At 42.5% G+C, this 16285-nt stretch overlaps 1 protein-coding gene across 3 annotated transcripts in view; it reads left to right on the top strand.

Moving 5' to 3' along the window:
* The window catches only part of DCDC2 (doublecortin domain containing 2), a 72705-nt gene extending 67496 nt beyond the window's left edge, over window positions 1-5209 (top strand). For 2 of the 3 annotated variants that reach the window (XM_054817243.1, XM_054817244.1), the window contains 2 exons: window positions 189-536; window positions 1804-5209. In XM_054817243.1, coding sequence (XP_054673218.1) covers window positions 189-536; window positions 1804-1911 — 456 coding nt within the window. In that variant the 3' untranslated portion in view covers window positions 1912-5209. Of the gene's footprint in view, window positions 1-188; window positions 537-1502; window positions 1535-1803 lie in introns of all 3 variants that reach the window. The other variant, XM_054817245.1, reaches the window with a different exon arrangement.
* Window positions 5210-16285: the final 11076 nt, after the last annotated feature.

Below are 16285 nucleotides of genomic sequence, written 5' to 3'. Positions count from 1 at the left end.
AACAGGAGTGCATTGTGGCATGTTAGTACAGGAGCATAATTTTCTGTCCAGGTAGACAAACCTCAAATTAGCATACTTACTCCCCAGTAATGATGTAATTGTGATTTTGATGTCTGTCACGTTTCAGAATTACGTGGAGCATTCTGATTAAAAATGCCTCATAATGCTGCTGCTTTTCCTTTCACCAGAGGCCAGCAGAAACTGTAGATGAAGAAGAAAATGCAGAAGAGGAAAATGACAGGGGAGAGGAAGCATATAAAAGAGAGGAAGAATATCCAGAAGTGAATGGAGAGGAAAGTGAGGAAACTATTAAAGAAAGAAGAGAAGTGGAAGAAAACAAGAAGAAATTAAATGAGAATTATGAAGCTGAAGCAGAAGAAACAGAGAATGTTGACCAAGCAGAGGAAAAGGAACTTATCGATTTAAATGGCAAGAAAAATAAAGAACGTGGTGAGGGAATGGAGCACTTGAACTATCAAGGTGATCTTCAGCCTGAAGAAGAAATAAAAGAGGAGGATTCTGACAGTCAGAACCAGGTGAGTGTTTATTTCAGTTTGTTGTTCTTAAGCTTTTTTTCCTCATTCATCTCAGCCTTAGGATTCTCAGCTAGTCTCCAAATAGCTCACTCCTGATAAGGTCCTGAGAGCGTTTATGAGAACTTCAGTTTGTGGGAAAAGCTGTTTTCTGTCTGTAGAGATCAGTTACATCAGTAATTACATTATATGCCCTCCAACTGAGAAAGCAGACTTTTTCACTATTTGATGAATCTGCATCTCCTGCTTTCCTGAGTATGCTGAATTTTGGAAAAAAGTAATAAAAAATATTCTTGCAATTTCCAGAAAAGCATAATCATTATATATTTCCACACTACATTGTCCTTTAGGACAGAGCAGAAGGATGTGTTCATGAAACCCCAATGCCTCATTATTTTGATGAGTTGACATTTACAGAAGTTGCATTTCATAAAAGGGTCTTGCCATTACTTTGTGAAAGTTTCATCTCCTTTTCTTAGAAATTGGAAAAGACAGTGGAGATGAACAAGATCCTCAAAGCAAGGATCTTTAATTAGTTTAAAAGCAAATATCACGTTAATTTAGGAGACACAGTAACATGCTGCTGGCTTAGATGGAGGCATGCAGCCCAGCAAAATAAAGTGGACTACCTTGGCTGTCAGATGAACTAACCAGCAAACAGAATGTGGGAAACAAAGTGTTTTATTTGATGGGGAGAATCCAGATCTGGGAAGAGTGAGATTCATGAGTGTCAGAAATAGAACAACTTGCTGCATATTCCCTGCCTATAGGCTGCTGAAAAATAGACTCTTCCTCTGCTTCTTGTGACAACTGGGGATGGTTTCTTGCACCTTGCAACTGGGCATTCTTCTGTTTCTGTATGACACACAAGAACATTTCTTAATTAAGAGAGCTGAGTAACGGTAACATTTTCTTGGGCCCTGAATTTATTCTATGCTTGATATATTGATTTTTTTTGTTTGTTTTTAGAAAAGCTGAAGTTATTTATGGAAGTGGAGAAAGTGAGTGAGCATTCATTTTAAATGGATATGTGGGTAACTGGATGTTTGATGAAAGAACTGGGGGGAACCTCTAGTTTGAGTGCTTTCTCCTTTGGAAGGTATATAAGTATAAGGTAAATAAAAATGTTAACGTGATCACTCTCAGAAAACATTTTTTCATGTTAAGAATACCTTGTGGAAATTTTAGTATGAAGTGCTAACACTGGATTGAAATGAAGTGAAATCTTTGTTACCTGATGAAGTTAATAGTACCTGTCCTTTTCCTCTAGGTCGATTCTCATCTTGAAAAAACATCCACAAATCCAAGGGTGACAATCACCAGCCCACAGGAAAGTGAAAGAAATGACCAGAGCAATGACTATGCTGCAGTTGCATAGATAGAAAAAATGTAATGAGCGGAAAATGAAAGATAATAATACTTAAAATATAAAGCATGTTATTTTTTGTGATTGATAACTTATAACGGGAAGATAGGTTGAGTACCCACATATTGAGTCTTGAGATGATAATGTCATATGGACTGATACAGAAAACAAACATTAATAGCTACTGAAAGAACATTGAATTATTTTTACAAGGTGAGATTTTGCGATAGAATTTGCAGGAGGAAATACAAGAGTACTGTATAGTAGTATTAGAAATAAATGAACTGTTCTGTGGTATAAGACGGTTAGCAGTAATAGAATAACCACAAAAATTATACTGTACCAGAAAAAGGAAAAAACCCCACTCAAATTCAATGTCAAAACTTCTTTGAAGATTTGTTCAGAAAAGAGAAACAATTTTTGACTTTTAATGAGGACATAAGTAGTTTTTCCTTTAACATTCCACATGATATGTATGATTTCCGGGCATAATATTAAGATATAATTAGAATACCTTCCTCACTTAATGAACTTATGCCCACAAAAAATGGTGTACTATAATGAGGTGTCAGTCCTAATGTTACTAAATAGTGGATTTGCAATGTATTAGAATCATTAGCTTTTACATTCATAAATAGCACTTATTTAGCAATGTCAATGGAGCCATTTTAACATGAGACACGTTAGGATGAGCCTGTCGGTTTTCTGTAAAAGTCGGCAACAATTGCAGCATTTATCAATCCTTTACATAGCCTTAATGGCTGGAAGTGCATCATCATCTTTTTGAGCAAGCTGACTCCTGATAGGCTGTGGCTTAATTTGCATTAGTAAATAAGGCATTGATCCACAGTATTAGTTCTTTTAATGACACCAATTCCATTGCTTTTACTGTTTCTCTCATAGTAATGGGAATAATTTGTTGTTCAGCCCTGAAAAAATACAGCCCTGAGCATAATTTCATTAATTATACAAAAGAAATAGTGGGTTTCCTTATCGTTAATGCTGGTAAATTATTACTATGAGAAACTAAATGTCATTTTTGTTGATTTCATGCCATTAAGACAAAAATTACATTTATGAACAAATTGAACTTTAAGCACTGTTTGAAGAATGTGAAGAACTGCTTGTCATGACTGAAACATACAAACGTCTTCACTTTTTCTACTAATAGTAGAAAAACATATTTTTCCAATGAAGTAGAAATACGTAGAGATCCTTCAGCATGTTTCTGAGTATTGGCAATATAAATATAAAAGCCACAATGTTAAAAGCCATAGGGACAGGGTTAGAACAGCTTGCCCTGCAGCATTTCTGAATTGTCTATGGTTTGTGTGTCCTTTGTTGAACTGTCTGACAAAGATCTGAGAGCATATTGCATTTGTGATCAGTTCAAAATAAGCTTCTAATTTAGCCAAGCTCTTAAGCAAGTATGTATGCTTCTTTTATTTGATACAGCAATTAAGCCTATGCACAAATATCTTTAATTTCACTGGGATTTAAGAAGACATTTAAAATTAAGCAGAAGTAAAAACCAACCAACCTTCCCCCCCTGCCCCAACAGAATGAATAAAAAAACTGTATGTGCTATTGAGGAAAAATGATGCACAGAAATCCTCTAGGTTCCTTTATAGTTAATCCTGCACTGGAATAATACATGCAGTAGCATTAAAAACCCTCAAAGAATACTTAACCAGCCAGAGAAGGCAGCTCTGTCTCCTCAGGGAGCTTAGGGGAATTCACCCGCTGAACCTTCTGTGCAAAGCTGACCAAGGAAAACGGCTAATGCTGCATCTTTTCTTACTTAGAGCTGAATGGCTCATATGCTTACCAGTGAGCATGGGCTTAAATGTATCGCTGCATCAAGACAAATGACAGTAATCTTGTATTGACATTACTATGAATGGGCTCTTTGCTTGAAGTTAACGGTGTACCAAATATAGGACTCTACTTGCTGTCATCTCATTGCGGATTAAGACTTGAACAACCTCTGAGATGTTCTTCATCCTCAAAAGTTTGAAGTTAAATTGACACCCAAAAATACCTGATGCAGTTATTTAATTTGGAGAACATTTGCCTCAAAATGTTGTACCTAGAAACGATATTTTGAAGAAACTGAGAGATTTGTACGGTGATGCTTTTCTCCTTTTGGTTTCTATTTATAGCTTCTGTCTGCCAACAGTTTCTGTCATTTCTTCCCTTTTCCCCAAATATTTGGTGTCTTCCATGCTTAAAAAACTTACAGATATCAATAAGAACAATTTAAAAGCTTAAACTAAAGTCTAGGGAAGTGTAATATGATCATTTTCTTTCATGGGAACATGAAATCCCCATGAATGTTGCTCAGCCTTTACAATGTTTTCCCCTGCTTTTTTTTTTTTTTTTTTCCTTGTAAGAAAGACAGGATATATTTCTTCAGAATAGCAAATCCAGCTTTTTGGAACTAGAGATATAACCGTTTTGTCATTCACCTCACAACACTGACAACATGAATTTTGTATCAGGTTCTTCTATATAGATAAATTAGTTTATGCATAACAAGCAATTCTGATGTTAAAGTAGAAATTAAACAAGAAGCATACAGGTGGTCTCGCTAATAGTTTTTTCTGTCTGGATATGCTGTGTGTGATGGCTTAACTCAGTTTTACATGCAAAATACATTATTTTCTTAAACTTATATGCAACAGTTCTGAGGTGTTTTTAAGATTTGTATTCTTGGTTTGGTTTTATTTTTAAAAATAATTTGATATTAAAGGGAACTAGCATACAGATATTTCTGTGTTTTGTCTCATATCAAGTCCAACCGTTAACTTAGCACTGCCAAGTCCACCACTAAACCACGTCCCTAAGTGCCACATCTACACATATTGCAACTGTGAAAGAAAATATGCTGACAATGTAGCTGTTACGTAGTTTTAAATCTGAGAATAATGGCACAGTTAAACTGGCCATTGGTTTTTAATGTCATCATTCAGGTTAAGACTGGATTATCGGTATGTATATACTGTTCAGCTGATACTCAGAAAATAACATGAGTTGTATGTGTTTACTGTCAATGCTTGAGAAAAGTACCAAAACTTCTAGATGTCTCCTTGCTGAAATTCTTAATTTCAGCAAAGCATTAAAGCATATGCTTAAATCCCGTAGGACTGCAGTTTTCATTATATTTTATCTAATGCTTTGGTGCTTTGACATATCAGAGCCAAAATGAAGTTTGTTTCTGGAAAGAAATGGGTGAAAATAAGGAAAATATAATCCCCACTCAGTCTCATCTAAAGTAAAGCAAAATAAACCTGCGTGCGGAAATGAAAAAGAATGTGTAAGTATTCTGATTACTTGAAAATATGGAGAAAGGATTGTGGCTTGAGTATTTTGATTGATTATCCCAAAGGTACATTAAAATAACTATTAGATAATAACTGTAAGTACAAAACAAAGTATCTCGAGGAAGGGTGTATTTATGAAGTAGTAGCAATAAGAATGATTTAATGGGATGCAGCTCAAGGATATATTGTTTTGGGTGGATGATAGCCTTCAATCTAAGTTTTAATCAAAAGAAATTCTTTAGACGTGGCAATAGACAGTAAAGCCTTCCACTATCTTTAGAGTATTGTACATGTGCAAGTTTGTATGCATTAACTTACAGGCATGTGTGTGAACACTGTAACTGAATGCATTCGCTGTGTGTTCACACATACTGCACACATAAATAATGTGCATATGTAATAATCTAATCTTGTTATATTGTTAGGGATTGGAAAAATTATTATTGTTTGTAGCTGAAATTTGCTATAATTATACAAGAAAATATAACTAAATCTAGTAATAACTAACTTCATAAAAAGGGTTACATATCTTTTTAAGTTATGTGTATACTTTGGTGCTTTGCTGAGCAGAATGTTTGAAACCCTGAAGTAAAATGGAAATAGCAGCCTAAAACTAACTGGGAGCTACATGGGTCATAAGGAATTTGACAGGGTTTGGAGAATTCAATAGAGAAAGGACAAGTCTCTACTACAACATGTGATATCAAAACTTTCAAAGGTCTTTAGTACTAGCCACAGTGCAAGGAACAACAGATTTAAACAAAGGGATATTTTGAAACAGTAGGCCGTATTCCAACAACCTATGCGGTTAACAGGAATGCTTTTAAATGTTCATATTTTTCTTGCAGTCACTTACAGCTGTGATGATACTTAGCTCTAATATTTGCAATTTTCTAAAGGAATTCCAAAGTCAATTATACTTTTCCCTTGTCCTCAGTGGGACTGAAATTTCATTCAACATACATGTTTTATTAGTTGAGATTTTCTACTCTCTAATCCTGGAAAAGGTTTCAAAATCTCTTGTTTGGTATAAACTAGGAGGAATCTAATTCTCTAAAATTATTCACAGTTCTGTATATGAAATACATGTAGATTCATGATTATGGTTAATAGATTTTTCAAAGGCATAGGTTTTATGCATACCATTTATACTGTGAACTCTCTGATTAGTGTCCATGCCTTTCAATGTAAAAACCAATGTCAGGTGTCTCTTCTGTAAGAATTGTTAGCCTGGATGCTCACTCTTCTATTCTGGACCCCAGCCTCTGTGCTGGCACCGATACGCGTGGGCAGCAGGTGGAGTCAAGCTCCTAATCCAAGCTCCCTCTGTAGAATAATTTTTGAAGGCATTTACTTTTTCTATACTCCAAAATAAAACATGAGAAAGTTTTGTCTGAGGCTAAATTCCTCTCCCAGATACCCATATTACAGCCTCAACACTGGTGATTTCAGGAGAGTGGTCCTGCCCTGTTCCAGGTGTGCAAAAAAGCACCATCCAGGTCTTCAAATCACCGCACTGCACACATTTGGCCTGTGTGGGTACACTGGCTCTGGTCCTCTAGGCTCTCCAAGTCATGACCGACAAAAAATTGCCCTCCAGAGGATGATACCAAGTATCCGAGATCCTGGCTGAGTCACCCTTAATGGAAGAGACAGCTTGAGAATTAGTCTAAAATGGGATGATGTGGAAGGACAATGCCCACTTGGGATATGCTTCAAAATCCTTCCCCTTCCTCTCCGACTTTGAAGAATCTGACTTTCACAGGAAGGAGAAACTTTGGCTGGTGCTTGCAAAAGGCAGTAATAGCCTGCAATAAAGCATAAATAACGTAATACCAAAGCACTGTTGACCCTGTAACACCTTTCAGTGGTGTTGGATGAACGGCGGGCCATGTCCAAAATGTCATTCCCTCTTCAGCATGGTCTGATTTCCTCCTGTCTGTTCAGAGACAAAGAAAAGGAACACTAAGAGTTATTCTGTGGATGCCCTTGCAACAAAGTTAGGCACTTTTTTTTTTTTTTAAACAAGCTTGAAATAAAGTATAGCTTGCGGAGGTGGTATGTAAATCAAAACCTGTACTATAAAGTGGCAGGATGCTTTTGTTAACAAAAAGCACGTATCTATAGAGAGTTGTATGCCCCCACCCTGCTACTTGTGGTTTGGGGTTTTCTTCTCCTTCAGCCTGTTTCCTGAGAAACTTTGGATGTGTGAAGCCTTGTTGTGGTTTAACCTGGCAGGCAGGTGAAACAAGCACTCAGCCATTCACTCACTCCTGCCCATTCAGTCGGACGGGGAAGAGAATCAGGAAAAAAAGGTAAAACTCATGGGCTGAGAAAAAGACAGTTTAATAGGATAGAAAAGGAAGAAAATAATAATAAGAATGATAAAAGAATATACAAAACAAGCGATGCATAGCACAATTGCTCACCTCTCTCTGACCGATGCCCAGCTAGTTCCCAAGCCACAGTTCCCCTCCAGCCACCTTCCCCCCAGTTACATGCTGAGCATGATGTCACATGGTATGGAATATCCCTTTGGCCAGTTTGGGTCAGCTGTCCTGGCTGTGCACCCTCAGCCTGCTCGCTGGTGGGGCGATGTGAGAAGCAGAAAAGTCCTTGACTTGGTGTTAATATGGCCTAGCAACAACCAAAACATCTGTGTGTTATCAACATTATTCTCATCCTAAGTCCAAAACACAGCACTATACCAGCTGCTAGGAAGAAAATTAATTCTATCCCAGCCAAAACCAGGACAGGCCCCCTGAGGGGTGTGGGGAAAAGTTAGAAAGGGACTGGGAGGTAATTGGAATTGGGTCTGCTTAAATAAAGGAGAAAAGTGCCAAAAGACAGAGGAGGGCCCTAGCACCACCAACCCAAACTTTTCTACAGTCGGTGGATCGGCCTTCGGGTGTCAGGGCTGCAGAGGCTGGAGCGGTATGAGGAGCATCCTCTGGCAGGCTGCACGCAGGAAGGGAGGCAGAGTCACCGTGGGTGTTACAGATCAAATTAGTGCTTGTGTTGGAAACTGACAATGAGAGTGACTCTTGCCCCTAAGTCTAAAGCACTTCAAGCCTCACCATTTGGAGTAAAATCACCTTTTCCTCATAGTGGGAGACCGTGTTGAGACATTGAACAAAAGGTTTTATAAAAAGAGTCTAAGGGAAACTACATTTCTTAAGACTCACTGCATTGCTTTCAAATCTTTTTAGAGCCATTCCTTCTCTCTTCTTTCTCATACCATCTATATCAGAAACTGAAAAAAAACCCAAAAAACTTGTCAGCTTTCAAATATGAAAACTTTTGAGTTTCTTCCTCCTTCAAAAACTGTTCAAGTCCACAGAATGAAAAAGGATTGCTAGAAGTTCATACTCCTAATCCAATGCATTATCTAGTAGGATAGATCCTGTCAAGATGCTGAAAACACTAAGATTACATCATTTATTTTTAAGTGAGATTAAAAAAAAAAAAAAAGGTAATCTTACTGAAATTAGTCATTAAGAAAACTGGTCCCCACCCTCTTTTTCTCCTGTAGCTGAGCAAGACTTGCTCACACTGTGAGCACACGTGCTGCACGCTGGCAACTGATCCAGCTTCTCCTCAGGTGAAACTTGTGACACGGCAACTCTGGCTCTCAGGGGTGTGGGGCTGGAATCGGCTCTGGCAGTGCGGCTGGTGCCAGCACCGCTGTCTCCCTTCTCCCTCCCCTTCCTCCTTTGCCCTGGAGACTTCAACCCTGCCGTAGCCGTACCTCTTGCGGAGCTGTGCTGGCTGGCTGTGCCCCTCACTCCTGGCCTTAGCTCACTTTCCCAGCACAGGTGAACTGTGTGAGTGAGGGTCAGTCCCCCGTTTCTCACAGCTGCAGCCTGGGAACCACGGCTGCTTGGGAGGAGATAAGTTGGAGGGAGTCTTTGGGACTCCTGCTTGAGAGACTGGGATCAGCGGGTCTTGGGAGGAAGGAAGGAAGGAAGGAGTGAGTGAGTGAGTACGTACGTACGTACGTACGTACGTACGTAAGTACCCCAGCACCCTAGCCAAAGCAGTTTCACAGGCAGAACCAGTTGAATGTCATAGAAGCAAGGAGCTGGGAATGAGGAGACTACAAAATCAATGCTTGAGGTACAAGGGAAGAGCTATTTTATTTGCAAGGACTTAGGGGATGGGTGCCATCCCTTTGTCTTTGTGCTCATGTGGGTGAGTGGATTCTCATGCTCTTGACGGAAGAAAATACCTTTGGACCTCAGTAATATGTAGATTTTTCTGCTTGTCTTAGTTGGGAAGGAATTCTGATTTGACTAAGGATTTGACTAATTTAAACTGTCTCGGTGATGAAGTGGTGGTGTTGGAGACGAGTAGTCATGCTGCTGCTGCACTTTGGATACCCAGCTCGGTATCCTCATGCAGGAACTGCCCTTGTTTCCTCAACTGCCACAGGCCATGGTTTCATTACTGCATACCATCTCTGCATCCTTCTGTTTCTCTGCTGCATTTGTTTCTTCCAGCTTCATTGTGATAAACTATATTTCTAAAAATAATGCCTGTGCTTCATGTTATTTCTCAGTTAGAGATTGTTGGTGCAAAGCTTGCATCCTCAGAGAAGTCTGAGCTTTACACCTTCCTCTGCCATTCTCTTATTGTTCCCACTGCCTCAAAGTTAGCTCCAAGCAGGAATTAACTTGGTATGCCAAGATTTGCATCCACTGTTTAAAAGTAGTCCCTCTCTGCAGAGGAAGGGAAGTGGATAAAGGCTATTTCTCCTTTTCACGCAACACCAGGCCTAGTTCAAGATGACCAAAGAGGTCATTGTTCAAAGCATCCTGACCACGTGGTTATAAGTGGCTTATCCCAGGACAAGGAAGGTAGGGTAGCTAAACCTCTTGGGTGCTTCTGGCTGGGGACCTGGCCCTCAAGCACACCTGATGCTTGCAGATGGGCCCGCATATGCGAAGGGAGGCAGCTGTCTGCTGCGGTAGCATCGTGCCCACTCATGGGGGTTAGAGCCTCTCCCTGGCAGAGCCTTCTCAAGTGCGAATTTCTGTGGGCAAACTGAAGCAGAGGGTGTTTTTTGCATAAGAGGTGTGGGGTGGGTTTTTTTTGGTGAGGGGCGGGCAGTTCATCTCTAAGGCCTTAAGATTAGTGTTAGGCTTTTTTCACTTACTAACTCCTCTCCACACTCAGATACACTGCTGCAGCTCTGCAGCAGGGAGAGCCACCGTGCTGCGAAGGGCCCTGAACTTGGCTGCTGGGGGGCGGGCAGGTGCCTGGCTTGTGGGCGGTGGAAGGAGATCGTGGTGTGCTGACTGACCTAGAAATGTTTGCCACTTCTTTCAGACAAATGCCTGCTTTCTGGAAGCCTGTTGCTTACACCAGGAAATGAAAGGGGCTATGCATATCTCTTCCCTATCAGGGCTCCTGTACCAAAAGGAGTGATGTACGTGTCAGGCGTACATCACTGGGTGGGTATCCAGCTCCATCCACCCATGGCTCATTTCCCTGGCACGTGGTGCTCCCAGCAGCTCTGTCCCCTTTGCTGCTCACCCCTGCTTACAAGCAACCAGCCTGTGCTGTATTAGTTCCCTCATGCGTGGGATGTAGGTTGTTGCCTTTGACACCTGGTTTCTGCACTTGGCTGTGTGCATGCCTTAACGCAAGTGTGATGTGTGCAGGAGAGACAGCCAGCAGCCTCCTTGCACAGCAGATCTGGAGATACTTTGGCGTACGCTTTGGGGTTCTTCTAAACCAACATCTGTGTGATCCACAACGGGGTATTTTGAAGGTGAGGACTCAGTGGCCTGGTCTACGCTGCTCTTGGAGAGGGGTTCAGGAACTGCCTTCTGTATGCCTGCCTGCTACATTGCTTGCAGACAGCCTGTATGAATAGACTTGGCAGTGTACCAGACAAGGACCAGAGTGCTCTCAACATGGATGCTGTGCATGCATCTGCAGAGAGAAAATGATCTGGCTATTGGTTCTGGAGCTACTTTTGAGCTGAGGCTTTTGGTTTATGCCATTGGTTCAGGCAGGGGAACTTCTGCGTGATCTGGAGGATGCTTTCCTGCCATACCTTAGGCTAAGCGTGTGTGCTGTCTGGAGAAAGAGCAGTTTAGGCAATGCTGGGGCACTCCTTGGAGGGCAGTCCCTGCTGTTGGAGGGATAATGGTAGGGCAGAGGACCCAGAGAATGCTCCACGTCAGGGCAAAGATTTGACGGCAGGTCATGTAGGCATATGGTTAAACACAGGACACGTTTAAACCAGCTAACTCAATCTATTGCTTTCCACAGTTACATGATCGCCCGGAGGTCAGCACAAGCTAGTTGCAGTCCATTCTTCTGTGGTTTTGAGCTATACAGGGGCTGGTTACATGTGCTGGTCATAAGTGCTCCAAGAGATGGTGATGTCTTACCCCGGGGAAATCTTAGACCATGGCTCTCAGGGCATGTGGAAGATCACGTGGCTCCTATGGTGTTTTTGGAAAAATGCTGGAGTTGCCCCTACTCTCAGAGCTCAGCTACAGGATAGAGCTGAAAGGAGATGGCACTGGCTCCTGTGGATATACGGGGTCTTGGTGACTGCCTCTCCTCCGCTCTGCGTTGATGGCATGCCTTGCTCTGGGCCAGCTCCGTCACCTCGGCTTCGCAAGGGGAGATGCAGATGGAGATGCAGAGGACCCCACTTGGTTGTGGCCTTGCAAAGCAGTGAGCCAGAGACCCAACTAGCCTCTAAGTGATGGATACTGGGGAACTCTCTGACAACCTGTGCTTCTCGGAGATAGTGGCAGTGTTCAGCAGTCTTTGAAGTAAATGCTTTTTTCTTGGCACAAACTTGCTGTGGTTTCAGGAGAAATCCCTTTACAAGGGTCGGGTGAGAGCTGAACCCAGTCTGAGCAAGAGCTGTCAGAAGAGACTTCTTCATTACAGTATATTAAAGGGAAAAATATGTTCTGACACTGAGGATGATGCACTTCTCCAAGAATAAGGTCCTCATGCTTGTCTAGCCATCTGTGGTGAGCAGAATATTGATGTTAAAAGTTGGGATTTTTTTAAATGTCTGCTTCCATGAAGATTTTAGCCACCGTATTTATGTTCTGGTCACAGGTTTTAGACCTGCAGCTAGTTTTTCTGTGCCTTCAATATTCAGTGATGGTCTCTTCTGATCTTCATTGAAAGATAACCAATATTGATGCTTGAAATGCTGCATTTTTCTAGATGTCCCCCAGGGATTCCTTCCCGCTTGCCTCCCCCTTCATCACCCTTCTGCCTGTGCTGCAGACCTGCCTCCCCCGTGCCGCTGTTTCAGGCAGGCATGTTTTGCACCCCCTCCAAGACGTGCCTGGGGCAGGGGTCCCTCTCACCTCACCCCTGCTGCCGCACCAAAAATAGATGCAGCGGCTGAGGAAGGAAATATCAGGGCGTGAGGTTCCTGAAGGAGGCAGGGAGAGAAAGAGCAGCAGACACTGAAGTCATTAGGCGAGTAGATGCAGGGAAATAATGACATTCCAGAAAGGCCTCTCTCTGGCTGAACAAGCATCCTCCCAGGCTCAGACTGGGGGGGTGCCTTTAGCTCGGCAATGGCCTGAAGCCGTGAGTGTTGAGGCTGAAATTGCTGGAACAGCATATCTAGTACATTGTTAAATTGACTAGCTTATTAGCAGTGTTTAAAAATGATCTGCCATCTTTATTTGCAAAAACCCATGAATGGTAAATTATGGAAGAAGTGGACCTGCAAAAAACAGCTGCAAACGGTTAGGCAAAACAATAAAAACAGTTACTTGCATGCTGTCTCTTCTGTTTGCGGGGCCGTTAGAAGTATTAGTCTGACTTACTGTTAATACGCAGAGATTATTTTCATAACAGTCCCTCTGTAAATTATCTGACAGCAAAACTGAGCTTTGCCCCGCTTAATGTATGTCAAGTGAACTAATGCAGGAAATGTGTGCTGTGTGGTCTGCCGCGCGTCCAGATAAGAGCTGAAGAAAATCAGGGCGCGGATGGATTGTTTGCCCAGAGATCAGAAGGCTCCAGAAGGAGCACACGCGCTTTCTAAATATCGGAAATAGGAGGAGGCTACGTGGGTCTCCCCATTTGCAATGATGTTCCCTGGGGACAAACTGCCATGGGGATGACCTGGCAAAACCCAAACATCGCTTCTGTAAGTGGTGCGCGGGCATCAACCCCAAATGGCCAGTGCGGGATAATGCTCTGTGGAGAGGCTGCTTCTCTCGGCAGTGGTGGGATGAGGAGGGAGCGAGGCTGTGCTCCAAAGCCCACTCAGGGAGCATCGTATTGCCTCGCTACCCCTGACATGCAGTGAGCTGAGAGGGCAGCCTGCTGTGTAATGGCAGGGTGACCCGTCACGGCTGAATGAGCCAAAGTGCTAATTCTTTTATTTTACCAAAATTGTTGCTCTGCTATTAGCTCTTTGATAGAAAGCTGCTGGTAAAATGCATCCAACTAAGGTTCTTGCAGCCTTTTGCTGTTTCGCTTGGATTTCACGTCCTTGGGGGCTGAACAGCCTCCCCAGTGTGCAGGTTCTGCTGCTGCTCTCCCCGTCAAACCTCTTTGTCTGCTGGCCACTGGTCTGGATGCTGCAGCCTCCCCGCTCTGCTCCTGCTGCTTTCGTGAAGAGCTGTTTGCTTGCACTTGTGTGTGATTAAAAGTCTCATACTTGGAAATGGCAGGCTGAGGCTGCAGCAGAAACTGGGAATTAAATCTGTTTACAGTCGGCTTCGGGAGGAGGGGACATTTCCGCGTCTCTGCCTGTGATTCACTGTGCAGTGGGAACAAATGGAAGATAAAGGGGTCAAGACAGCCTGGAGGGAGGAGGACGAACAGATGCTAAAGAGAAGCCTTTTCTGCACAGTGTGGTAGGGGAAGCAGACCTCACCTTCAGGAGAGCATGTATTAACAAAAATTAAGTCTGTGATTACCACTCAGAATGAAAAGTGTGATTTCTTTCACCACAATTGCATAGAAAACGGTGTTGGGCTATGGTTGTGTTTGTAATTTTAAGCCAAATGAGCCTAGAAGGGGGCAAGAAATAAAGTGAGCATGAAGAAACTGAAAGAAGCCTCTTGAGTGGGGAGGTCAGAGGATTAGAAAAAGAAGAGCTTGGCTGCTCAAGCCATATTTTATTTGCGCTAGGGAGGTCGTTAATGTGCTCTTTGGAAAGATGACGGGAGCCAGTGCTGAGAGGGGAAGTCCAGGCAGTCCTGGATTGCGCTGCAATTTGGTGGGGATGGGGAAAGGGAAAAAGATAGATGGTAGGGAAATGATATGTGTAGGGACAGGTTGCCCTCAGCCTCACTGGAAGGTTCCCAGAGAGCTTGGCTGCCCCTCGCTGCTCCTCAGCTGGAGGCCATATCACAGGCATTTTTCACGAGAACAGCAAGAAGCACATCTTCACTGCTCTTTGGCTGATGCTTCAGTTCCTGCACCAAAGGATGAAGGTGTTAAAACATTACAAGGAAATGGATCTTGAAAACATTTCTCACAAGTCTTAACTTTCCGGTATGTTATTAGTAGCAGAGTAACTTTCTGCTCAGTATTTCCACAAAAGCCCTGTGTGGCACTGATTCTCTACTATGAAGGATTGCAACCTCCAGAGGTCTCAATTCTGGAAAAGCTCTAAGCAACTGAAACAGGGGTTTAATGAGGTAAAACGTGTGTGGCAACATTAGCCGTGACAGTGTTACCAGCTTTGCTGCTGCTGCTAAATTCTAAACGCATCTCCTATCCCAGCAAGCTTCAGTAAGATCCTTGAGGGTTTTTCTTTTTCCCTGACACCTGGATAATGCCATGCATGACTCATCCTCGCTTCTACTGCCAAAGCATGTTCAGTTCTGCAGGAGCGATGCGCAACGTGACCAAACACCCAGTGCTTGTATCTGCTCTATTCATTACCTGCTGGGTCAGCTGTCCGCTGGACAAAAATTTAGCCACACCTGCACGTGTGTATCTGCACGTGGAGGTGTGTTTTAAGGAGACCTGTATACCCATACAGCTACTTTGGGTAAGCAAGCCCAGCCTGTGCTTCCCTTTCGCACTGGATTTTCAGTCAAACTTCCAGTACAATGCTAACAAAAGGCAGGTGGAGCAAAGGGACGCAGTAATGGCCACAGGAGCCCTCACTCTCATCTCCTTCGGTGAGCTTAAAATGTCACATTTCCTTTATGCACAGTTTTAATTAAAAACTCCCCATTGAAAGGTCAGGACAGCTTGACTCTCTGCTGCCCATGCACCGATAGCCCAACAGCAGTGAAAGCTAATAGCAGTAAACAAAATTCTTCCCAACCTGAAAAGAAAGCGCTGAGGACCCTCTCTACCTGGAGTAACTAAACAGCAGCAGTGACAGCCTGTCCCTGTGTCCCACCTCGTGAGGAATCACTACCCATCACCCCTGTTCTTGCTGGCTTACTTTATAAATAATACCCAGCTCCTCACCTTCACACTCTTCTCATCTTTTCCTCTTTAGTCCTACTTCATCTGCTTCTCCCCTAAGATTACAATCCTATTTTTAAGCATTGGGTGCAGCATACTCTTGCACTTCTAATAGGCAGGTGCCAGCGAATTCTCAGATGCACCAAAACCAACTTTGTTTCATTCTCTGTAATGGTGTGCATGTGACAAGCTCTTGACTAATCATCTTTGCCACGCTAATGTTTAGCAACGCAACTGCAGTGTCTAAGAGAGGTGCTTTATTTTCAGACGAAAACCTTACTTTCAATGCTGTTGTCAGCCACGATAATTATCGTAGAGTCAGCTGAAACTTCCAAACATGTATGTTCTGCTTTATTTAAGTTGTGGAAGTAGGAACCAAGTCACAGACCACAAAGTTTTATCAGCAAGGGAAAGAGCACAGCTGTTGCCATGTACCTGCTGTTAGCATGCTGGAATATGTTTATTTTTTTTTTATTCAGCACCAAAGTGACTTCCTTAGCTATGAAAACTGAAAACACAGACTGCAGTAACAGACCGGTGAGTTTCGACTGCTGATTTCTCCTTTCAAACTGAAATATTAGATTTGTAGAGAAATCTGTTTGACTAGAAAGAGACTTTTCACAAAATTC

This window comes from Grus americana, chromosome 2 (genome assembly GCF_028858705.1).
Source record: "Grus americana isolate bGruAme1 chromosome 2, bGruAme1.mat, whole genome shotgun sequence".
Taxonomy (NCBI): domain Eukaryota; kingdom Metazoa; phylum Chordata; class Aves; order Gruiformes; family Gruidae; genus Grus; species Grus americana.
Note: the sequence above shows the minus strand (reverse complement) of the source record. Positions and strands in the feature narration are given on the sequence as shown.